General features: G+C 42.9%; 1 protein-coding gene across 2 annotated transcripts in view; it reads left to right on the top strand.

The window, feature by feature from the left end:
* The window catches only part of LMO4 (LIM domain only 4), a 60,358-nt gene extending 36,784 nt beyond the window's left edge, over positions 1-23,574 (top strand). For both annotated transcript variants that reach the window (XM_068242621.1, XM_068242622.1), the window contains exons 3-5: positions 373-469; positions 4,697-4,852; positions 22,757-23,574. In XM_068242621.1, the coding sequence (XP_068098722.1) occupies positions 373-469; positions 4,697-4,852; positions 22,757-22,765 (262 nt within the window). In that variant the 3' untranslated portion in view covers positions 22,766-23,574. The remainder of the gene's footprint in view (positions 1-372; positions 470-4,696; positions 4,853-22,756) is intronic.
* Positions 23,575-26,767: the final 3,193 nt, after the last annotated feature.

Here is a 26,767-nt window from a genome sequence, read left to right as displayed (position 1 = left end):
GACACAATGCATTTAAAGTCTGGGCATGAATTGTATCTATTTTATTTTTATATGATGAGCTGGGGAATCTGATAAAATGTGTGTAGAACAGAATTGTTTTGTATTTGCTTGAGGTATATAAGTCACTGTTTTTGATTAAATCCCCTGGCTCCTGGTGAATGGGAGGAAGGTTGTATTTTTCTGCTGATACAAAAAATGTTATAATTTTTTTTCAATATTCAGCTGTGAGCCAAGTACTATAATTTCAGATATTATGGCCTTTCTTTTTACTTTTTTTTTTTTTTCCCTTCTTCTTCTACATACTACACTGTTTTTATGAATTCGGTACTCTTTGGTCATAAAGTTAAGTGTGTGTGTTTGTTGCTTTTATAGGTTATTTGGCAACAGTGGAGCTTGCAGCGCATGTGGACAGTCCATTCCCGCCAGTGAATTGGTCATGAGGGCACAAGGGAACGTCTATCATCTTAAGGTACCTCGCCATTGTACTTTCAGTAGTTCTGTCACATGATGTGGGTAACTAAGAGCGATAAAGTCCAAACTTAAAGCAGGATTGTCAGCCATAAAATAAATTTCCTTTTACACACTGCTGTGTTTATTACGTAGCCTGCAACCTGCCCCTGCATTGCAAGCATTCCAATATAATCATAAATGTTTCTGGTGTATTAAATCTGATCTTAATCAGCCTGGCTCTATTTGGTACATTGCCAAGGGGCGCGAAGCTCGTCATTTCCCCTCCCACGTTCCTGCTCCTCACTGATTGACTGCCTGACTGACTGAGGGCAGTTCAGTGTGACAGGAGGCTGAGAAGGGAGAAGCTGCTGAATTCCGATCTATGCTGTGCTCACATGTGTTTACAAAACAAGCTAGATACGACTGTGCAGTTTCTAGGAGAAAAAAAGAGTAAGGGAGGAAACATCAGGATTGGCTTCAGTAAGAAGCAGTAATTATGGAAAATGCCAGAAACAGTTTCTTACTTTGTCCTGGGCAGGAACAGAAGAGTCGCTCAATGCATGCAATTATGCAAATTAGATGCAGCATTGAACTTGGCCAACCAAATGCACTTCCTGTTGGTTTTGAATCATCCAATTCCAAGTTTGCATACTATTTGCATGCAAATCAGAATCATTTGGCATTCAGCACCCCGCTGATCTTGCTGTATGCAAACTCTGTTTAGAGATGATCAGTAACTGTGCGTGGCCTATAAAAAGAAATCTATTTAGAATCAGGCTTTTTTTTGGGGGGGGGGGGGGGGGGGGGCTCCAATACTTTTTGCTATCAAATATGATCGGTCACTTTGTGTTTGCTTGTAGTTTAGGCAGTCAGATAATCTGTAATGTTAGTGTGAATATAAGGTTAGTGTTAAAGCGCACCTGAATTGGGACAAAAAGTGTATTTTTACTTACCTAGGGCTTCTTCCAGCCTCCGTGGTCGGTTTTCGTTGTGTTATAAGTATAGTTGTGAGGGCGGGTTCCCACTTGGCGCTTTTTCAGCGCTTTGTTGATCGTTGGCAATCAGTAAAGCCCTGCTACTAATGTATTCCTATCGATACGTTCACACTGCAGCGTTCGTGATTTCGATCAAACGCACTGCATGCAGCGTTTCAGGGGCGATTGCGATGTGATTCTCATTCTATTGAACAGGAATCACAAGCACAAAACGCGCTGAATCACAATATTTTCACTGCAAATCGCAGAGGTGAACGCGTTCGCGGGCTAGCGTGAACTAGCCCTTACATTCTGTAAAAGCGGATCTGAGATGAAAAACTCACTGTAAAAAGTAACTTGTGTATATATCTTAACTAAAGTTTACACAGCAAATCTAGCTGCAAACAGCTTCAACAGTTGGATTATTTATTCCTGTGATACAATGAGGGCAGCCTTGTTCTCTTTGTCACATTATACACAGGCAAGCTGATCTGTATCTCCAGCCCTCAAAGTAAATTTCACATTGCACAGGTCCTCTTCTGAGAGAAAATTCTAATTACCTGAGGTGTCTTCACCCCCCGACCCCTATCCGCCAAGAGGGTGTTGCCCCGCCCCCTGATGCAAAACTCCTTGGTGCTTTCTCTGTCTTGAGTAGAGAATGGATTGGTGTGTTTGCAGCAGGGGAGGTGGGGTGCTACATGCTGGAAGCTGGAGGATATGGGGCCGGGGAGAGATTTGCGGGGAGAAGACATCTCGGGTAATTGTTTCTTCCTCTCAGATGAAATTGCATTGTGTGTGTGTACACAGCAAAATAAATACCTGAATACTGTGCAGTGATAAGACATTTACTAGAATCTTATCACAAGAACAGATACACTTTTTGCATGGCAAACACTACCCATGTGTGCGGGGTCACAGTAGAGCTTGCAATCAGCAGCAAACGCAAGCAGAACATACTGCGCTTTCCAGTACTGTAGCCTGGCACTGGCTGCGTGCCAAGAGGCGTACACCGTAACGCTGAAATAAATAGAACAGAGCCCCACCATTGCCCATTTGGCATGGGCACATGGTTGTTTCAGTCCTACTATGTTTGCACAACTGGCAATGTATTTTCACGTATACTGGATTTAAATTAAAAAAAAAAAAATTGAAGGAAGTCTGATCCTAAGGAATCCTAAAGATGAGCCTTTTGCTTATTTATTAAGCTGAGATACTGTCCCTTTTATACCTTAACCTGTATTCACAAATGTCTTATTTCTTTTAAAGGACTTACGAGGCGAATAAGCAAAAAAAAAAAAGTTTAATACCTATGCTGCTTTATGACCCTTGGGGGACACCATCCGCATCCCCTCTTTCATTTCGCGGCGTTTCTATATGAAAGTCCAGGCTGGGGGGGGGGGGTCCAATCCCTCGGGTCGTCTTTAGTCTCCCCACTAAAGATGGCCGCCACGTCCGGCCGTGGCAGCGCATTTCTCATTGACGCAAATGCGGCTGCGCAGCTCTACGTCCTCCCCCTGCTCTGATCTCTTTACCGGCAGTCTCACGTGTTTTATGTACGCGAGACTGCCGGTAAAGAGGTCTGAGCAGGGGGAGGACGTAGAACTGCGCAGCCGCATTTGCGGCAATGAGAACTGCACAGCCGCGGCGGGGACCCCCCCTCCCTCTCCGAGCCTGGACTTTCAAATAGAAACGCCGCGGAATGAAAGGAGGGATGCGTATATGGAGTCCCCCAAGGGTCATAAAGCAGCATAGGTATTTACCTTTTTTTTGCTTATTCGCCTCGTAAGTCCTTTAAGGATTTTGGTAGATAGCTGTGTTGACCAGCAATGTTCCTTCTCCAGCTCCACATTGGCTCACGTGACATCAGAAATGTCAACCTAGCCAACAAGTGACAGTAGGAAAGACCCCCTTATTAAAGAAATTGCTGTGATTGGTGGCTGGGGGTTGAATAAAGCTGTGAACACGTTAGATGAAACTCTGCCGAGTTGGGCGATAACCAGCGCCTCTGACAGTAATATAGCATGTGTACAAGTGGTCCCTGATGCCCCACGGTCAGCCTGCAGTGGCTAAGCACTCTTCCTGCTACTTTGTCTTTCTGGTGACAGTGGAGACTTATCTGTACACAGATGGAAGTCAGAAGCAGCAGTGTGGGTGACCACTCTCTGGCTAATCTGGGAATTGCTGAAGGGGAGGTTTTGAGAAATGATGCTTCTACTTTGAGTGATGTCTCACTTTAAAGGACCACTGTTGCGAAAATCATAAAATTTAAAATATATGTAAACATATACAGATAAGTACATCTTTTTTCCAGAGTAAAATGAGCCATAAATTTTCTTCTATGTTGCTGTCACAGTAAGTAGTAGAAATCTCACAGAACCAACATGTTTTAGACTAGCCCATCTCCTTATGGGGGATTCTCAGGGTTTTCTTTATTTTCTGTCACACATAGTGAATGGCCGTTTTGGCCAACTTCCTAAAGTGTGCAGCGAGCACAGAGGCTGGCCAGCATCTTTATAAAGGGGTATCTTTATAAAGCCAGGGGTATCTTTATAAAGAAAAAAGGCCATGCTGAGAATCCCGTATGGAAAGATGGACTAGCCCAAAACCTGTCATTAATACCAGATTTCTACTACCTATTGTAAGTGACAGCAACATAGGAGAAAAGTGATTTATAGCTCATTTTACTCTGAAAAGAACATACTACTTATTTGTATGCGTTTACATGTATTTTAGATTTTCATGACCGCGGTCTTTTAAGAATGGATGTGGAATGTAGGAACAATGTCCGTGTAAGAAGGGAGTGGAGGGTTAAGACAGGCCACATGGCTTGTAAAATCCTGTAAGGGCCCATTCACGCTTAGAAACGCAAAACGCCGGCGATTTTTTTTTTGAGCGATTTTTCAGCAGAAAAAAAATCACTGAACAATGCGGCGTTTTTTTTTCCGCGATTGCGTTTAGCGCTTCTATAGCACTGAAACGAGAGCGCCGGGAAATCGCCTGAAAATGGTGCAGACGACGTGTTTGCGTTTTGCGATTTTGGCCGATTTGTGGCGATTAACGCAAATCTCCAAACTAAGAATGGGCCCATACACTTTTATTACACTAGCGCTTTCAAAAACGATAACGTTTGATAGGCATTACTTTTATTTAAAGCGTTTTAGGAAATGTAAAGGTAGTCACAATTTTGTTTTTCTTTTTTTTTCTTCTGTATTTTTTTCCTTCTTTCCCTTTGCTGAAGTTTTAACAGTTTATTATGTCTTTCTTTCATGCAGTGTTTTACGTGCTCAACTTGTCGGAATCGCCTTGTCCCTGGGGACCGGTTTCACTACATCAATGGCAGTTTATTCTGTGAACATGATAGACCCACAGCTCTTATCAATGGTCATTTGAATTCACTTCAGAGCAATCCACTACTGCCAGACCAGAAGGTGAATACTTGACTCTTTATTAACAACATTCTTACACAGGAGTAATTGCCACCATTATCTGTGGAGTTAGCTTGTCTATGTATTTCTGACATTTCGGGGTGCAAGGTGAAGAACAGAGGGCTTACTTGTAGCAATGTGATATTACGTAAGATTTTGCTGCAGTGGCCTTATGTAATTGGCTTTTAGTCTGTGCAGGTTTTAACTCTTCAGTAACCACACCAAATGAAATAGACCGGTAAGGGCCTGAGCCCACTGACACAGTTGTACCCGCTTTTCAGCTACACATCAATGTTGCAGATGCTGAAAGGCAGAAAGAGGCAGACACAACTGCGTTAGGGGGCTCAGGCCCTGACGGTGGAGAGTGGGTGAGTGTATCAGTCTGTGGTGCCATTGAGGAGAAATCCACTTACCAGGTGATCAGTTAGGGTACGTTTCCACTTGAGCGGCGCGATTTGCTCGCGGAAACCACGTCAACGAATCCGCATGCGGTTGCGGATTCGTTGACGTTTCCATGCAAATTTTCACGGGGAATCGCCCGCGGTTTTAACAACGCGATTTTAACCATGTCAATACCGGCGAGCATTGACATGGGTTTTTAGACGAAATCGCACGCGGAAACGACGGGAAAACCGCAAGACTAAAGAGCTTGCGGTTTTCCTATTTAGTTACATTACCGACGATTCGCGTGCGGGTGTGCGGCGTGCAAATTCTGACGGCTCTGCTGTGCAGATTTTTTCTGCATAGCGAGCCGCACAGAATTCCTGACAAGTGGAAACGGCGCCATCCACTTGTATTGGTTGAGCGAATCTGCATGCAGGAAACGCATGCAGATTCACTCGAGTGGAAACGAGCCCTTACTTTCTTGTGGGTTGAGCAGGTTGCTGCACTACCTGGTGGTAATCTTAGATTTGTATGAGAGAAAGTAGTGACTATTGGGTTACTCTGCTACATTTTTCTCTATTTAAGTGTACCTGAGGCAAACCTAATGGAAAAAAATGAGATACTTGCCTATGAAGACTGAAGCCTTTGGATCTCCACCACTGCTGCACATGGACCCCTAGAACATATGTGACAAGAGCTTGTATATGTTGTTGTGGTCGCACTACCCGCTGTGTATGAGTGCGAGTAGAGCCACGCCTGCTCAGTAAGCCAGAGCTGCTCATTCTCAAGGGGGTTCTGTGCTACTGTGCAGGCGCAGCCATACTCGTGGGGGTGCATCCTGGTTTTATGGGAGCATAGAAAGGGTTAACCTCCTGTGTTTACATTTTAGCTCAGAATTCAATAGTGTGCAGATGGCTTACAGCTCAAATTACACTATCTCATTTGCTGGAAAGGTAGAATTGGACAGGCTGTTCTTTATAAATACACATGGTGGATTTCTGTGTTTCCTGATCTCCTGTGCAAGAATTCAGGTCCGCTTTAAGTGTCTGGGGTGGGAACACTAGTGTTGAAACTGTATACCAGGCTTTCTTACCATTGTCTGGGTACTAAAATGAGGACTATTGAGACCAGCGGGTCCCCCATGAATCAGATGTGAAAAGATTTTAATCTACTCAACTCACCTTGGATGCTACATTTAATTGGCCATGTATGTTGTGGCCAGAAGAGGACAGTCATTGTTTGATTCCTACTAGGAAGTCAGGTGATGGGACCCAAGAGTGATATATTAAAACAGTGTGTTTTGACAGCTTGGTGCCAGGTTTGATTTATCTAGCCTGAGCATGAAACTGCTGGCTAATTAACCAGCTCAAAGCTAATTGATTAGTAGATGCTGGCTTTATTTTCTTCCCAGCTCAGTGAAGATTTCAATGTTGGAGCATTTTTATGCTCCTCACTGCTAAAATCTGCAGTTCTCCATCTGGTGGTGTTGGGGTTCTCCTGACCCTGAGTAGGTCCTCAGGTTCTACTGGACTGTCTGGTATATAAATTCTTGCATCTCTCCCTTACACTTCTGCCACACACCTTCTAGCTCAGCCACACCTCCTTTACTACAAACCCCTCCCCTTTTTCACTGCATAGTAGATCAACTGGGCAGTAGTCACTTGTAGGGGTCTTGCTAATAAGACTGTATTGGAGTTGGATATTCGCCCAAACTTTTACACCAGCTAGGACTCTTCTGATCCCTGTTATAGTACCTGTCATAGTATCCCTCCCTGTTAGTAAGCGTGTGCAGTGCTGCTGATGTGGTGTTTCTTTGAATTTCTCTTAACATGGCTTAACATTAATATTTTGCCTAGTGAAGTAGTGAAAGTAAGTGTTACTATCAAAGACAGCTTGTTAGTTAACACCTTGAGGTTTTGGTTGATTAAAACCAAAATTGACCAAAGCAAAATTGTGATAGCAATCAAACTGATAAGTGAATATAAACCATATGCAAAGTGCTAGTTTGGTGGACAAAATAGCAGTCACGAGTCAAATGTGCTTCAAAGTGCACTATAGCTAACTTCCTGCCCTCAATAGATTTGTAGCTAGTGGGTTGGTCTATTGGGATTGATCATGTGGTTTGCAAAGTAGGAAGAACAGTGAAGACCAGACTACATTTCCCATCAACACAGTAGAAAATGTAACTGAGTGCAGAGCATGGGAATGGTTTTCACATTGGTTACTGTACATGCACTATTCTTCACTATTCTCTGGCAGCACGGTGGCGTAGTGGTTAGCTCTCTTGCTTTGCAATGCTGGGTTCCTGTTTCGAATCACAGCCGGGTCAACATCTGCAAGTAGTTTGTATGTTCTCCCTGTATCGGTGTGGGTTTCCTCCGGGTACTCTGGTTTCCTCCCACATTCCAAAAACAGATAAGTAAATTGGCCCTAGGCTACGATACAGGCACTACCAGGGCCGGGCCAAGGCAGAGGCGAGAGAGGCTCCAGCCTCAGGGCGCAGTGTAGGAGGGGGCGCACAACTCGCTCAGCTATCATTCCGCTATCAATTTTGAAGCAGAGAAGAATAAGAAAAGGGGATACATAGCAGTGACTGCAAGCCAGATAACTAGAGATTACGCTGTTAGTGGGGTTGGGGGCCCTGTTGTGCCTCTTAGTCTAATGGCAATAAATGTGTGATGGCTGGGGTGGGAGGGATGGAGGGGCGCACTTTGGTGTCTCAGCCTTGGGTGCTGGAGGACCTTGTCTCAGCTCTGGGCACTACACAATACATACATAGACATATGACTATGGTAGGGATTAGATTGTGAGCCCCTCAGAGGGACAGTTAAGTGACAAGACAATATACTCTGTACAGCGCTGTGTAATATGTTAGCGCTATATAAATAATATTGAATTTAATGCTGAAGGGAAACATTTGGATCAGCTACTATGCTGGCACAGCTTGTTGTAGAATTATACTTCACAGGAAGTGGAATTTCTGTACAGGAAGCCAGCAGTCTGCAGGGATCTTACATCTGTTGGGGTAGATGGACAGCTATGAATGTGGTGCTGAAAGGAATCAATTATAGTTCACAACAAACGTGAGCTTTCAGTATTTAACAACTTGACTTTTGAGGCTGTGAACCCATTTCTCTCCCTGGTCAGGAAATTTGTAAATGTGAGGAGACTTTTAATGCTCACCTGTATTCCCCCTTTCATTTATAGCAATTCACTACAGAATTGTTCAAACCTGTTATACTCACCTCAGCTGTTAGATACTCCCCTCAGTAGAAGGAAGCCGCTGGATGCTCCAAAGGCATCCTCCTGGAGCCCACCGCTGCTCTCTCCGGGACCGTCTGCTTTGCAACCCGGTTCTCGGCCGTGTAAAAAAGTGGCCGCACTATACAGGTGTACCGGCGGCCTGCGGCATAGCACGGAAAAATCTGTGCACAAGCAACTGTGCGGCCTGTCATTTTGGCCTGCGCCGTGCAGCCACGCTCGAACACTGACAGAAGCTCGGCCAAATGAACATATCTGGCAAGCCCTTGCCCAATGTGTCCAGATGGTCCCAGGGCTGGAACATTGAGCTCAAGTGGAGTTGGGTAAAACCTCTGGACTATCTAACTTTTTACTCTAATTTTGCTTCAGGTACACTTTAAGACATTTTTATCCTGCCACTCACTGGGCAGAGACCTTAAATTCCGTGAAACTTATCCAAATTGGGCCTTCAAATTATTCTGTAAATGTAATGTCAGTCTAACCAGCTGTCACATGCACATCTTTGGGATCATAGAAGGAATATTCCTCCATATATTGGCACCTGTCTTGTAATTATGACATCACAGCTTCATTAGTGGACTGAATTGGAGCTGACAAGTGAATTACAATATTCTTACTGCAAAGGCTTCTCAGCACGCGAGCGTGTCTCAAATGCATAATTTGATGAAGCTCTTTTATGGACTCTGTTCCCTATCGCCTACCTCATTTTTTATTTTTTATTTTTTTTGCATGTCTGATCTTTGCTTCAAGGCAGGAAGTAAACACTCTGCCCTTCATTGTAATACATCTTTGTTGACCTTTGCATACTTACTGGCCATCATATTACCTGTATTGTCAATATCATTTGCAATTTAATTTCCTTTTTTTGCCTGATAAATTCCTTACTCTGTGTCCTAATTAGACTAATATTTCTGTTATCAACCTAAAACAACAAAAGGTAATTACTGCCTTTGTGACAGGATCACACACAGACATCCAGATCAAATGTCAATATTGTTTAATAAGGCAGCTCCATGTTATATGTATGTGAATAACTGCTACCACAGATCTCTTCTGCTTGTCCTATGTGACTGTATGTAAAGGCTGGCACACATCATGCAATTTTACTTCATGATTTCCAATCAAGAAAAGGATCGGGCAAAGAAAAAAAAAAAGTGTAGCCTGATTGCAGTCCCAAGCTCTAAATTTATCTTTCTCGATCGGAAATGCTGGAAATGATTAAAATACATGCTATCATTCCGTGTAATGAGGAGTAGATAAAACAGGCTGGGCACTGAGGAGTTGATGCTTACTCCATTTTTATTCCAGTGGGTGCATACAACAAAAGCACAAGGGTGTGAAGGGCGGCCTAACGGCCGATTTTCACTGGAGCAACCCGCTTCTTCAGAGGCCAAAGGTCATTCTGTATCTTTGTCCTTTCGCTCCATTATTGATCAATATCCAATCAGAAAATCTGATCAAAATGTTAAAAAAATTCCCATTTGTGTGTATGCTAGCATACTTCTATATCTGATAGATGGCAGATCTGAATATCTGATCATACATCTGATACATGCTGTACATAGTGCGCACCAGCCTTTAGGTGAGGGGTGTGTGTATTTGTAAAATTGCAAAGTTAATTTTTAATAGCTTTGCCTTTTTTTCCCCCAATAAACATAAATGGATAGAACATTACTAGTATTTATATTCTGCTGACCTCTTCTGCAGTGCTTTATGGAGTAGTCTCTTTTCTCCATATCTAATGCCTCTGTAGTCTAGTGTTCCTATCCTAGTTTAAAGGAAACCTGGGATGGAGTTAGTCGCTCCAGTTAGCTCTTCTGTGCTTGCACAGCCTCTCTACGCATGCGCATTACTGACGCTAGGAAGCATCTACATTACCAGCACGGTTCTGCAATGGACTGGAAGTCATGTAAGTCTGTCGACGCGTGTGAAAACCCGCCACAAGTTTTACGTTTCGCGCATGCGTATTTAGCAGTACGCTTCCGTGCACGTGAATGCTTCGGCCACAAAGTGAGCGTCACTTCCTGTTTGGCTGGCTGCCGGACTGGGATTACTGTGTACTAACGCGGTTATTCCCAAAGGCCTGTTCTTGGCACCGCGAACGCCAATCTGCAGTCTGAAACCAGCTTCAGACTGACCAAAAGTATATCCTATTTATTTTTTTAAAACCTCCATTACTTAATCTTCAAAGATTACTCCCTAAAATATGACAAATAGTATGCTTGAAAACGAATGCTATCAAACAGCGGTTTGTAAATATAATTACAATGTAGCGCTGTCAAATTCCAGGCTGGAGAATTAAAAATGAGTATATTCTCTTTCTAGAATCCATGTATATAATTTCATTTGAGGGTTGTAATTTTTTTCCCCTCTCCCCAGTAGATATAAATGAGATTGAAGCCATAATACATATATTCTGAGCGCCACACGGATCAACAGTTGTACAATCTCTCCCAATCCGAGCCTGTTTAAGATCTATTTTCATTTTCCTAATAAGTCTCCTTGCTATTCTAGCGAGTGCATTTTGATAACTGCGGTGTCTAATTTGTAACAATTACTGTCAGTCCCCGGCAAGTCGGCTCATTCCGCACTGGTTCAAGGGAAAAATCAGGAATGCACAACTCCCGCACATAATTGTATTCACCTCATATTTCATACTGATTATGTATTGATGACATTGATTCATTTACTCTTTACAGCTCCACTTGCATGGGTAGTAAATCTTATTGACCACATATGAATTTTAATTTCAAATTGGTGATAGATTTTTCCATCAGCTCTGATAGCGTATTTGACTTTTTCATCATTAACCCAGGCAATCACGCTGCACTGAGTTATTGCACTGAAACAAAAAATGCATACTTCACTTGCTGCTACTATATGGATTTGCAATAGAAACTTCATTAATGTGCCAGGAATTAAGGCAAGAAAATGCATTTGTTCTCGGGGCCGTGCAGCCGCCTGAAATTTAACTGATTTTGTAAAACGCTCCCTGTAGAAGCGGCATTTTAATACATGTGTAATGGTTGTGGAGACATGCTGCTTTTACATCCTATAGGCCATCTTCTGTGGTGTTTTATACAAGTGGCTAACTCACTCTATACGCAATTGTTTTTTAAAGTAACAGTGAAGCAAAAAAAACAAAAAAAAACTTATGATATAATGAATTGTATGTGTAGTACGGACAATAAATAGAACATTAGTAGCAAAGAAAAGTGTCTCATGTTTTCAGTTATACAGGCTTTTTTTCTTAGAGGAACTCCAGTGAAAATTATGTAATAAAAAAGTGCTTCATTTTTACAATAATTATGTATAAATGATTTAGTCACTTTGCCCATTGTAAAAGCTTTCCGCTCCTTGATTTACATTCTGACATTTATCACATGGGGACATTGTTACTGTTGGCAGGTGATGTAGCTGCTGCATGCTTTTCTGGCAGTTGGAAACAGCTGTAAACAGCTACTTCCCACAATGCAACAGGGTTCGCAGACAGGAAACTGCCAGAAATACCTCGGTACTCAGAGTTTGTGGGAGGGGTTTCACCACTATCAGCCATACAGCGCCCCCTGATGGTCTGTTTGTGGAAAGGAATAGAGTTCTCATGTAAAAGGTGGATATTGTAACGATCGGTGTAACACAGAGAGGGTCTGATTACCGGTGAACTGCAGTATCACTGAGAATACAGAATATACCCAATTATTGGTGATCTGCAGTATCACCGATAATCAGATATATCTACTAACCTCTGGACACCTGATAACAAGTGAGTGTTAGATGCAACAGTATACTTTGAGTATGGCACAGAAGTATGTTCCTTCTGATGGCCTAGACTCTCCCGGGGGAGGAGAGTAGGAAGGACAGAGCGTGAGTGACACCAGTGAGAGGGTGTCACTAACAGGTCTGGGAACTGCCTCTAACAGGCCCGTTCTCGAGGTCGGGCAAGCCAGGTCGTTAACACACAGACAGAGAAGGTACAGATTCAGGAGACAGATACGGAATCCAATAAACAGGCAGGGTTTGGCAACGGAGTATCAGAATAGCAAGGTACAGAATCAGGAGGCAAATACGGAGTCCAGGAACGAGCAGAGTTTGGCAACAGGATATCAGAAATAGCAAAGTACAGAATCAGAGTTCAGAGGAATAGTCAGGCAGGCAGAAGGTCATGACAAATAATACAGTTCAATATTCCTGACGCTAAGGTGTGAGATCCTTGGCCGTCAACACCTTTGGAAACGATGCTAGTACACAGATACAGACAAGGTCTGAGTGCTACCACGTAGTGATCGCAACGGCAGACAACCAGTGAATGACCAGCACCCAGTATATATACTTTAGTGCTCTCCAGCACCTCCCTTAATTGCTGGACCAATGAAAGATGCTGCAAATGTCAGCTGACCGGCCTGGTCAGCTGACCTTCCTCTGACTGCCATAAAAACCCTGCCTCTGCGCGCGCATGCGTCCTCCTAAACCAGTGTGGACTATCAGTCCCAGCCACACCAGTCTTGTTGTAATGTAGTTGCCGTATGGGATGCGGAATCCGCCGCCACGCTGTCCGAGCGTGCGGCGTTTCCTCCGCGTCCCACCTTACTGAGCGAGGCAGGCCTATGCGTACAAACCGCCGCGTCAGATGCGGCGATTTCTCCGCGTTCCTCTATGCCAGACGCGGAAACAGCCGCCTTATCTTGCGTCCATGCGGCGGCTTTTCCGCGTTTCCTCACAGGTATCAGCTACTGATTGGGATATAGTTCAATTCTTGGTAGAAGTTTCTCTTTTAAATAACATTGTATTATTCTCTAATATGTGCAGTTTACAAACTGCATTCTGTATTTTAAACTATGAAACAGAGCAGAGCTAATGACCCTTTGAACTTCCCTGCTGTAAAACACTTTCTGAAGTTGTCTTTCACGGTTTCTTTGATGTAGAAGTGCTTCAGAAAATAGCATTGTAGCTGAACAAGTTGGGTCAGAGATCTCAGAGAAGCTCTCTTGCATAAATAACAAGTGAAGTTTCTTAACTCTTCCTGTGCTGGAAATGATATGAGACTCGTATCTTTGCTACTAATGTTCCATTTCTTAGCTGTTCTACACATACAAATCATCCTCTCATAAGTTTTCCATTTAGAAGGAACGTGCTTTGTTTTGCTGTTACATTAGCAGACATCTAAAAATCGGAGATAAATCTTCATTTGATGCTGTAACAAGTAGGTTTTGTTTGTACCTAAGTTACAACGCATAGCAGAAACTGGATAATGCTGACAGGTTATGTCCTCATTAGAGGTTTTATTAGGTAATTGCTATTGACTTTTGTTGACCATACACCTCAAGATGGTGATTAGAAATGAGTGAAATTGATGAAAAGTTGTTTAGCAAACAGTCGCGATCGCTAGGCTTTAGAACTAAACAATAAGGGTCTCTATTTCGAGGGATTTTTTTTTTCTTTTTTTTTTTTTTTTTTTGAGGTGTAAAAGCTGAAAGGATTAGCATCTTTATTCACTACTACCGAAACAGTAGGTTTCCCAGGAAAATGGGGTCCGGAAGCTGAGAAAAGGGTGGGCTGTGTCTGTAGTGCATTTTGGAAAAGGCAGTGTTATCTGGCTATATGCGATAGTTCACATGTAAAATACATTTCCTTTGGGATGAGTACAGTAGTGGCAAAAGTATTACTCAGTACTCTTTTTAAAGAGAACTAAGTTGAAGCTTTGGTCCAGAAGCACATACTCACCTGTAAAGAGGGAAGCCTTTGGTTCTTGTAAAGGATTCTTGAGTGGTCCTTTCTCCTGCCGCTCCTTGCGGGGACCCTCCTTAACATTGGGGCGTGCTTCTCCTCTGACACGAGCGTGCACATATCTGCTCTTACACAAGGGGCTATTTTTACTGTGCAGGCAAAGTATGGCCAATCTTGTGCTTAGTCTGAAGCCTTCTAAAATTCCTCTTTTTATTAAACATTTATCTTCAGCAATATCAGCCCAGCCAAAACGCTGCATCCCCACACCAGTATGTTGTATTTAAACCCCCAAATGCCGGGGCACAAATCCACAACTTTCCAGGTCGTGCATTTTGCTGCCTGGGGAGGCAGAGCTTAGCACTGTAGCTCTGCCTCAATTAGTGTCAATCTGCACTCGGATCTCCGCCTCTCCCCACCCCAAGAAGACAGAGGGGCGGGGAGAGGCGGCGATCAGAGTATATTGACGCGCGTAGAGGCAGAGCTACTACACAAAGCTCTGCCTCTACCAGGAAGCGATCCCCTTTTTTTGCCCTTGGGATTTGGGGGTTTGATTACATCGTTCTGCCGCGGGGATATGGCGCTTTAGCTAGGCTGATATTGCTGAAGATGAATGTTACATAAAAAGAGGAATTTTACAAGGCTTCACTCTCTAAAGAGGACCACAGTCCAGACGTTCCTACAGATAAGCCCTTGTTGGCAATCTTCAGGGGGACTGAAGGATGGCGTAGGAATTGTGGGGAATCCAGTGTTATATAGATGTTTTGCACTCTTAGAAGAAAGGACTTGAATGCATGTCCAGCTACATACACATTTTGGATGAATGGTGTCTGAAATGGACAACTTATTCTGTAGATAGGGGAGGGGTTGTCATCCCAAATTGTCACCATTTTTGTATATATTAAAGCCATGAACATGCTATAATTTTGTTGCTCTGTGGACTGACCAGTAGAGGGGGTCAGTGAGATTGTAATGATTCTGCCTTTCATGCAAACTGTGTGCCGCTTAGAATCAAGCCAATCAGACGTACTTCCTCATTATCTGGATTAGCCTTAATTCCAAACTGCCGACGGTTTTCATGAGAGCCAGAAATATCGGCATCTTATTGACCTTTTTTACTGACCCCTCCTTTCCTCAAATCTGAGCATAGATGTGTTAGACAGAATGGCAAGAAGACAATGGGGGGGGGGGGGGGGAGATTCCAATTTACCATTGTCTTATATGCATGTTAATCTGAAACTCTACGTCATTTTTTTTTTCCTCCTGTCTAAAGCGCCATATTCGTTGATAATTGTTTGGTGCTAACTTTTACAGCAAGTATCAGCTCCAAGGAGGTTTTGATGTGTGACCTCTCCGCTTGCGTTAATGCTGTGCAGTAGTTTTATTTTACACATACGCAAAATACCTCATGCTTCTTGGACACTTCACCTTGATGTATGGTGGATGAGTGATGACCAGGGCTGAGGATTCGGCACAAGAATCATCCGACTCCTCAGTTCATGAAACCACCAAATCCTTCTCCAGGTACTCAAAATTGTTCAGACTTCTCTAATCAGACTCGATAGCCCTTACAAAGCTATGGAGTGAGGATAAAAATCATCTGATTCTTACTCTGACTCCTTAGTTTATGAAACCACTGACTCCTGGTACCCAAAAATTGTGCTCCGACTCCACAGCCCTAGTGATGACTGTGGGGGCTGGGGCCCTAGGGGGACTCCCCTAATGTTTTAAGACCGTGAGCAATTTTTCTCTTAATAAGAGTAAAGGCCCATTTCCAGACTTCCTGAAATGGACATGTTTTCATACATTTGTTTAGGCATTCCATTGCAGATATAAGCTATTTGCTCCTCTCACTTGTAAAACACCTGGTCAGAGCCCAGACACTGATCAATTCCTGCACCTGTCTATGCTATTGGCTGAAATCTTCTCAGTCACTGTGCCTCCTACCTCCACCCCCCTACAGTCTGAAGCCACGCTGGTTTCGCATAAAATAAGGAACCTCTGTGCACGGATTACAAAGCTAATTTGATGATTTGTGCCTGGAGAAAGGTCTGGAGACGTTTTGTACAATTCACGTAGAATGGGATTTTTTTTTTTTAAATTACAATAGCTTTCCTTCTTCAGCACCACATCAGAACTGCTGTAAATGTAAAAACCGCCCTAAACCGCGTTAGTTATTTTATCTTCAGCTGGGAGGTGGAGACAAAGCAAGTCGTTTGGGGAGTTCACTGGGAAGAATTTTGCAATTATTATTGCTTTTTCTCCCAAGAACTGCTTTTAAATTCAAATGGAACATTTCAACCGCCTCCATATTCCTAACACCTCACAAAATACCTGACGTTCTTGTGAACTGAACATGCTTCCCGTAACAATGAAACACTCACAAGTTGTACATTTTAAGAGCAGTGAATTCTGGAATTTGTTTAGCTCCGCATCATTGTTCCTTGCGTGTTCTCTTTGCAGTTTACCCAGATCTGCGAAAAAGTTTCTGAAGAGAAACGAGAGCGAGTTCAAGTGGACCTCCCTGGGTTCTTAGCTTGGGTAAACTGACTGCTGGTTAAAGCACACCTGTCACTTCCTGCACTATATATATGGTATACTTAGTACATACCATATACAGTATGTGCCTCTTATTTTAACATCAGTACCCATAGCCCAGATATTTAAGTTTTAGTAATGGCTAAATGGCTGTGTAATTTATTTATTTTTTATTTTATTTTATGACTAACCATCCACCTTCTGCTTTCAGAGGGAAACTGCCCATTCTTCCACCTGAAAGTAATGTTTTCTTTAAAAGCCTAGTCCGGCCCCATTGCACAGGGTAGTAAATTTGTATAAAATGGAGATGCACATAATTTGTGTTGCATGTATTGCAAAGTCCCTTATATCCGGCACAAGCGGGTATTGCCTGATGCCAAATACGTGTACTGGTCAGTTGCTGGAGCCTCCAGATGCCACCTTTTACCCTTCAGTTAGCTCCTAGTGGATTTCTGGTGTCCTCTGTGTACTGTTCCCGGTGTGTTACCTAACTCGCATTGGGTCAGGTGACATGCCAAGAGCTGTGAATGGACGCCGGAAAGCTGCAGGAAGGGTAGGAGATTGCAGCTGGAACCTCAGTATTTTCCACCATATAATGCCCTGAAAACCCTTCAAAGCAATGTCCTGGTTATCCCCCTCAGGCATGCTGGTTAGCTGAGACTTCCTGTTGCCTTAGTTCCGGATAACGAGGACTTTGCTTTACGTACATTTGGTTCTTTTTGTTTAAGAAAACTGTTCTTAGCCAACGGAAACCTAAATGTCCTATGTTCTTGTTCGAATTTGGGATATTTAATTCGGAAATTTGAATGATCCTGAACACTACACTTCAGCACCTGAGCAAGTGGACAGGGTCACCGGGAGGTCACTTACTTGCGATTGAGTCAGTGCTTCCTCCTCCCAAGCACTTGAAATGCAAGTGAGTGAATTCACCATGACCCTGTCCACTTGCCCGGATGCTGGAGTATGGTGATCGGGATAATTCGGGTTTTCTGAATTCAATATCCCAAATTCGGGGAAAAAAAATAGGGTGAGGTCTGAACAGGTCAGCTGCCACTAGGAAGTCAAAGCCGTGGTGGGGAGGGACTTTGGAATTGGACCCCTTCCTGATACATAGACTTTGTCACTGCAGCCGATGACTGGAGGGGAGAGGGGAAGCAGGTTCCTGAATACGGAGCATGGGAAGCAAAGCAGTTTTTTTTTTTTTTTTTTTTTATATAATTAAAATGGAATATAAATTGTATGTAAAGTGAATCAGGCTTTTTGAAGTAGTTTACAAACCCTGAGATTTGTCACGTGTTACTTTTACATGCACCATATGGCGACAAAGCAGCATAATTGTATCTGTGACACCAGAAAGTCTTTATGATGGTTGACATAGAAGGCCGCTGAAGGTGCTCGGCTACTGGAGATCTCTCAGCAACAATAACAGAAGATGACTAGATTGCTCACCTGCGAGACCCTCACTGACTCTTCTCGGTTATCTGGCAGACATTTGAATTTCTAGTTAAAGATTCTATTATTCTTTTGTAGAAAAAAAGGACGGATCATGGATTTGTTGCTGAGGTATTTCAGCATGTTGTGAAATCTCTCCAAGCGATAATGAGCTCTTCTGACGATGGCAAGTGCTAGTCGCTGTGTGACAGTTAACTTCCACACTGCCTGATTGTCACACGCAGCTTTCAAATCTCACATCGCATGTCACTATTGGATTTTTGTGTGGCCAGAAGATGGCTTCTGCTAAAGTTACCAGGATACCATATTTCTAGATGTACTATCCAGAGGGCCATTATTTCACACCTAGGGCTATGGCATATAGGGGACTTTGCAATTATGGCAAAAAAGTATAAAAATATGTATGTATACGAAGCAGTTACTACTAAGGTGATCTAGCTACTAATGACTACAGCATGTTTTCTTTAGCATAAAAACAGCCATACACTGTTCAGTGCTGGTCCAGCCATGCAAGCGATTGATCACATGATTACACAAGCAATCAATGCATTTCCTGATGTGTGGAAATCTAATTGAACATTGATCACACTGATGCCCTGCTAGTGTTTAAAAGACAACTGAAGTGCGAGAGATATGGAGGCTGCCATATTTATTTCCTTTTAAACCTTTTTTGCTTCGCTGTCCTGCTGATCCACAGCCTGTAATATTTTTAGCCATTTTTAGCTTGGACAAGCATGCAGATCTGACAAAGTCTGACAAGATTAACTGCAAGCTTGTTTCAGGTGTGTAATTCAGCCACTGCTCTAAACAAAGATCAGCACTGCTAGGCAACTGCTGTTACTTAAAGGACTCCGTATTATGAGAATAATATGGAGGCTTCCATATTCATTTCCTTTTAAACTAAACCTATTGCCTGGCAGTCCTGCTGATCTATTTTGCGACAGTAGTGTTTGAATAACACCAGAAACATGCATGCAGGTACTTTTGTCAGATCGGACAATGATGTCAGAAACACTTGATCTGCTGCAAGCTTGTTCAGGGTCTATGGCTAAAGGTATCCATACACTGGTCGATTTGCCATCAGATCCGACCAACAGATAGATCCCTCTCTGATCGAATCTGATCAGAGAGGAATTGTATGGCTGCCTTTATTGCAAACAGATTGTGAATCGATTTCAGCATGAAACCGATCACAATCTGTGAAGCTGCCGCTGCCCCCCGCCAGCTTTACATTACCTGATCCGGCCGGCGTGTCCCACGGTCTCCGCTGTCTCTTCTTTGTGCTCAGCTCCAGCTTCACTGAACTTCCTGCCGGGGAAGTTTAAACAGTAGAGGGCGCTCTACTGTTTAAACTTCTTGCCGGGACAGGTAGTTCAGTGAAGCTGGAGGAGCCAAGCACGGAGAAGTGACAGCGGGGATACGCGCCGGCCGGAGCAGGTAATGTATTGCCGCTAGCGCCGGCCGTCGGGCATTCGAACGCCGCTATCGACGCACTCCCGACCCGCCGGCGATCGAGCGAAATCTTCCGCACGGGCGGATCGACGGGAACTATTGATTTTGGACAGAAATTGATCTGTCAGCGTTTGCACAACTAATTCACAGCAGATTCGATCAGTGATCGAATCTGCTGTATATTGGCATTAAAATAGTTAGGTGTATGGGCCCCTTAAAAGTATTAGAGGCAGAGGATCAGCAGGACAACCAGACAACTGGTATTGTTTAAAAGGCAATAAATATGTCAGCCTCTGTATCCCTCTCGTTACAGATGTCCTTTAAAAGGAAATAAATATGGCAGCCTCCATATGTTTCTCTCTCCTGGGTTCCTTTTACTGCTCAGAGCAATACAAACGGACTCCATAATTTTCAGCCCTAATTTTAGACCTGGTCTTGCACAAAGATAATGCTTTGATTACTGATACTAAGCTATTTTGATTTTGACAACCATTTACAGACTGACCTGTTAAGGCTCGTACAGAAGTGCAATTTTTCCGTACGACTAACCTGACATGACCTACCACACGACCAATCGATTGCACTACTTGTATTTTCTCCACACCAACCAATTGAATGACCAACTCATTTGCATACTGCACACGCCACTGAACGACGGACTGCACGATATGGCCACATTCAAAACCAGTACAAGTCGTTCAACTGACTTGTACACATGCGTCCAACTACACAATATCGGCCTAACAGTCAATCCAACTGTTGGATTGGGCAAAACCGCCTGTTATCTGTCGCTCGTCTAGTTATTTGTCACATGTTCACACGCCCTACTATCGTCCAACAGATAACAATTGAAGATGGCTTGGTGAAAAAGTTGCACGTTTGTATGAGACTTTACTGCTCAAGCTAGGAGCTGTGTGTGCTGATAGTATGTTCTCATGTAATGCTTAGCTACAAAGCGATCTAATGCTATTGGGTAAAGTCTGCCTGTTGCCGATCGGGTGATCAGTGTGTAAGCTCTCATCAGTCAGAGGCAGCAGTTAGCAGAGGTCATGTGACCAGTGCCTTGGCAGAGGCTATGTGTCCAAATACCAGAAGGATGCAGCGTTTGCCTGATTAAAGAGGACAAAAAAAATGTTTCAGATCTGTCATTAACATTTAATGACCTCAGGAAGGTAAAATAAAAGCCTGCCAGTTGTTGCATGTATATGTGCCCCTTTTGTGTTTACCTAGCTGTTAATTAAATTCTTTGTTGCCTTGTGTTTGGCAAGAGGGGTGGTTGAAGCAAGCAAACTCACCTGTACAATCAATCAACATTTAGCGTATTATGTTATCTGCCGGGGATTGTTTTAAACACAGGCCTGTGTCATTCACTTTATTGGTTATTAAAAAAAATCTTCTAGTTTACATATCACTCAGCAGCTCGTCGGTTGTTCTATAATTGGAGTTGTCTGTGTCCATAGTAGAGGACACTTGATGCTCATTTATTAAATATGCTTGCTGGCTGCTCTCTAATCTCTTTGTTCTGGACAGCCAAATTACCTTTCTCACACTGAGCTTCAACTCTTGGGAATTGAACCTCCACTCTTGCACCACTTTAATTAGCTTGAAAGTGTGGTTCTCCTGCAGGAGGGGGTGGGGGCCTTGAACTCATTCATAGACCTCTGGTTTTACTAACTTGGTGCCCTAGAAAGTTCACAGTGTTATTTAAAACTCCTGTGCATAGGATAACATCTTGTTCTAAATGCAGCTAATTAGCTTCCTAACAGAAAATTTCATACATGTTGTACTTAATACCGCAGATGACATAATCACATATCTAGCGATGTATTTTAATAATGCCTTGCTGGTTGAAGAATGTGTTTTGTGGTTGCCGGGGATCTTTCTGTATTTTTTGGGCTTAAACCTATGAGAATAACTGTATTGCTGAATTTTGAAGGCGTAAGCTCTAGGGTTATTCACCTAGCAGCTTTACTAATTGGCAAGTCTCTGATCTGGCTCGAGCAAGGCAGACTTTTTATAGAAAGCTTAAAGTGAAAGGACTATGTTGGGTAGCAGGTTTTCCTTTATTTTAAAGAGAGCTTTGTGCTACTTTGTTATGCTGATTCTTCGCTCTAAAGACTTATACACCTATATGAGGACTAGCACCTGGGAAGGATCACAACTGGATCCCTTGGGCCAGTTTTCCTCAAGCCTATCCTCGTGACTCCCCAATGGTGCACGTTTTGCAGGCAACCTAATCTATGGACAGGTGGGGTAATTAGTGTCAGCTACGTGGATTCAATGTAGCTGAGACACTAATTGCCCCACCTGTGCATAGCATAGGTGACTGTTCCTGCAAAACATGCACCGTTGGGGAGTCACAAGGACAGGTTTGAGGAACACTACCTTGGGTAATAGTTTTGGGCTGGAGGGGAGTTCTGTTACTATGCGGGGTGGAGGGAGACCAACAGAGTGGTTGGGGTGAATAGAAGTCGTTCCAATGTATACCGTATATACATTTATTTTATTTATTTATTTTTGCTACACGCACAAAAACATTGATTTAAAGCAAACCTGTGTGTAAAAGAAAAAGTGAGCTACTTATCTCAGGAGAAGGATGCCTCTGGATCCTTCAGTGGTTTACATCATCTCCCTCCACCTCGCCGCTCCAGAACGGTTTGCCTGAAGCTATTTTTGACCGCACTGTGCCTGCGCAGTAGCATGGACCTGCTCGGCTTTAGCGGGAAAACCCTTATTCCTGTTTGATCAACTGATCAATAATTTCCAACATGTCTGATCTGCTTCCGGTCAAGAGATCGATTTTCCTGCAATACTGATCTCAAAATTGATCCTTGTCTTTATTGGAATCTGATCGGACATACTGGAAATCGACCATTCGATCTGATGGGACAATTTCATTGTGTGCTATTCTGTTATCTCTAAAGGCTTATACAAACAATCTGCTGATCTCACATATATGATCATCTAAACTGACTCTTGATATCCCGTATGTTCTTGTTTTCCTTCCTCTATAGTATTGGTTTATCAATATAATATGTATCTTCTTTTATAAGATCTGGCTTCCTGAAAATCCTAAGTGTGTTTTTTATTCTTTTCCAGGTTTGTTAAAAGGTTGGATTAAAACAGAATGTGTGCCTTCATCTCAAGTTCTGTTCATCGCAGATGGATCCCATGTGTCTCCATTAGACAAGTCACCTTTGTAGCTCGCATCCGTGCCAGCTTCATGCCATTGCACCTTTTTTTCCTCTTCTTGGTTACCCTTCCCACATTTCTTGGTGTACGAAAAAAAGACTGAAGACCTATATTAAGGACTCCATGAACCCATGCTAATGGGGAGACTCTCGGAGACAAATGAAACTAGCAGTTTCACCAGAGGACTTCTTCTTCACGACAGTGAAAGTGACTAATGAATCCAATTTCAAGATGCATTTAAGGCCTGCTTCCCCACCCTCATTACCGATTAGCAGGGCACTGGCCAGCGTTTGCACCCTTTCCCTTGACAACACTCTGCTCACTCTTTGTATATTTTACGTGCTGTGAGGAGGATTGTTCAATCAAAAATGAACATAACCTTATATAAAAAAGGGGGAGTTGTAGCTTTTTGTGGTACTTTATCACAAACACTTTTATTGTATCTCTGTAAAATACAAATGTACGTATGCATGTATGTGTTATTTTAATTTTATTTTTTTTTATATTTTTTTTGTTTTGTCTTTATTGTTGCTTCTTCCCATTGCTAAAAAAAGAAAAAAATAATGTAAAAATAAAGAAAGGGAAGGTGCAGGGAAAGAATCTGCTATTGTGTAGAAATTTTCACCTACTTGCTGACTGAAGAAAATCTTTTATTTGTGATATTTTCAGAGACTTGCTCTAGTATGGTGTATTTAAGTAATAAAAGATGAAAATGCTATCGTTAACTTGGTTTGTATGGATTACTGCACTTTACACACACCTTTTTCTTTGCTGTGTCTCTTGGAATAAAGATAACTCCTCTCATTTGTCCACTGGTATTGCAGACACCCTTTTCCTTAGGGTCCTTTCACACTGTATCTGTTGTTCTGTTGCAATGGACAATATCATGGCATCCTAATGCAATGGTGATTCTATGATACGTTAACGAGTGGTGGGTTGCGTCAGAGTAACGCACTGCATACGTGTTTACAATGACAGTGAAGCATACCTTTGTTGTGATGCAACCATACAGTGAAGCATAAAGCACATCTAATGCTCACTGGTACTTTTCGCTACCATGCGAAGTGTGAAATAGCCATCAGTTATATGCTGATTTTAAAGCGGAACTGAAACTGGTTAAAAAATGAGTTCCACTTACCTGGGGGCTTCTGCCAGCCCCCTGCAGCCGACCATGTGCCCGTGCAGCCACTCACCTTTGCTCTGGTCCCACGCTGCGACTCACTTTCACTTCACGATGTTTGAGCGAACTGCGCGTCCCCGGCTGTGCGCGTCCTTGTTCATGCATCCATAGCCGAACTTGTACTGTGCAGGCGCTGTAGAGATTTTCTCATACTGCAGCTGCGCAAGGCGCACCTGGCTACAGGAGTGCATACTAGGATACGTGTGGCCAGGGAGCAGTGAAGGTTGACTTAGTCTGCTTCCAGTGTGAGAAAAAAGTGAGCCGCGGCAGGGGAATGGAAGGATCGGTCATAGATGGCGAGGGCACAGGTCGGCTGGCAGAAGACCAAGGGGTACTTATCCGTTAGCCGGGCGCATCCGGCAGGTGGCGCTAATTACTATTCCCCCTCCAGGCCGCCATGGATAGTAGGGAAAGATGTAACTGGTGGAGTTTTGTCACCACCTGCCGGATGCACCCGGCTAACGGATAAGTACCGCTTATCCGTGAAATGCTTGCTTTTTCTATTTAACAGGTTTTAGTTCCGCTTTAAGGAGCTATGAACTTGAGGCCTGTAACCCGTTTTCTAGCAATTTTGCAGCGCTTACCATTTGCCGATGATCTGGAAAGCGCCACACCAGTGGAACCCTGTGGGGGTGGTCCCATTTGCAGTGTTGTTATTGCAGATAGCTGCATGCAGCATTTTGGGAGCAATCCCAGACCCATCGCATCAGTGGCTGCAGAGCCAAGTCATGAACGCTGTGGGAATCGCAGTCAAAATCATAAACTTCGGCAGATTTGGAAATTGCAGGGATCAGTCTGGATACCAGGCCTAAAACTGAAAATAAAATTGAGACTCCTCTTTAAAGAGAATCTGTATTGTTAAAATCGCACAAAAGTAAACATACCAGTGCGTTAGGGGACATCTCCTATTCCCCTCTGTCACAATTTCGCCGCTCCCCGCCGCATTAAAAGTGGTTAAAAACAGTTTTAAAAAGTTTGTTTATAAACAAACAAAATGGCCACCAAAACAGGAAGTAGGTTGATGTACAGTATGTCCACACATAGAAAATAAATCCATACACAAGCAGGCTGTATACAGCCTTCCTTTTGAATCTCAAGAGATCATTTGTGTGTTTCTTTTCCCCCTGAGGGGGGAGTGCATAGCAGAACCACAACACTGAAGAACTTGGCAGCCTTCCAGACACAGGCTGACAAGTCTGACAAGGGAAAGATACATTGATTTATTACAGAGACTGTGATAGTACAAAGTGCTGCAGTAAGCCAGAACACATTAGAATAGCTTTTGGAACTTGTAGGATGATAAAAAACAGGATGCAATTTTTGTTACGGAGTCTCTTTAAACTACAAAATGTTCTATTTATCATCCATTCTACACACCTCATGTTCATTTTAAGATAAAAGTGGGTTGATGCCAAATAAAATCCTATAACTTACATTGTGAGTTCTGCAGTTGGTTATGAAGAGGGAAGGATCAGATAAAACAGCTGAAAGTGGACAAGACTTTAGATGGTAAACCAGGACAATAGGGGATGGAGAGAGGAGCTGGACGTGGCAATTAATGTGTAGTGGAAGCTCACCTGAACACAAATATTGGATTCAGATAGGGATGGTCAGTGAGATGCACTGTAAATGAATACGTTTATTTTAATTGAGATGCACTGTAAATGAATATGTTTACATACAAATTTATGCACATTGAAAATGGACCAATTGAGTCCCGCCAAGGTTGAATTCAGTTGGCTTATTTTTAAGCTGCATATGTTTTTATACAAAGTTTGCATAATCCTGCACCGTTTCAGAATTTTTTGAATCTCATTGACCATCCCTAGTTTCGGCTACTCTGACTTTCCAATCCGTAAGGAATAAACTGAACATAAAAATCTTGTTGTTTTTTATATGATAGTTGATCAACTTATCAACTTGCTTAATATTTTTAGTTTTGAAGTTTGACATTTACTATTGGTGGTGATGCACATGGGTTACCAAGACTTAACGGTGTTAATAAAATCAGCACTCTGAAAGTTGCCCTACTGATACTTCTGGATTACACAAGATCCACGGTCTGAGCACGCACACATTGGGCCATACCATGGGAAGTGCACTTTTGCAAGGCTTAGTAGACGAGTCATGGCTGGGAACCATTTGAGAGCTGGTGCTTTAGTCAATATTGCCTTAGAGCATTTCTGATAAAATCTATAAGCAATTATGACTCATCTTTTGATTACCCTTCAGGCAAGTCGTCAGTTGTAATGTAGCTGCTTAACAGTCTTTGGTTGTTCTCAGTAAGAGGGCAATAATGAAGAGCTCAGTGTATAGGCAAGATTGTTCTGGATAAACTTGGGGAAAATTATTGTAGACAGGCTCTATCATTAAGCCCTAATCTTTGCACATCACTCGTGGAACATGTCGAATTGCTAGATTTCTGTTAACAACTTGCCCATGGGTAGTTGAGGGATGTGGCATGAGCTTTCAGGGCATTTCACCTTAAACAGGCTTGACCTAGGTACTGACATCACATCGTGCAAGCCTTGTTGCATTGTGGGAAATAACAGTGGTTTCTGACTGCCAAGAAAGCAGCATCTCCTTCAGACATCACCTGCCAGCAGTAAAGATGTCGCCATGTGATACATTTCAGAATGTAAATAAGGGAGAGGAAAGATTTTACAATGGGAAATCATCAGCTAAATAATTTACAAATAATGATTGTAAAAAAAAAATAAGCACTTTTTTTTTCATTA

Source organism: Hyperolius riggenbachi, chromosome 6 (genome assembly GCF_040937935.1).
Source record: "Hyperolius riggenbachi isolate aHypRig1 chromosome 6, aHypRig1.pri, whole genome shotgun sequence".
NCBI classification, from domain to species: Eukaryota; Metazoa; Chordata; class Amphibia; order Anura; family Hyperoliidae; genus Hyperolius; species Hyperolius riggenbachi.
This window is presented reverse-complemented; position numbering and strand designations above follow the sequence as displayed.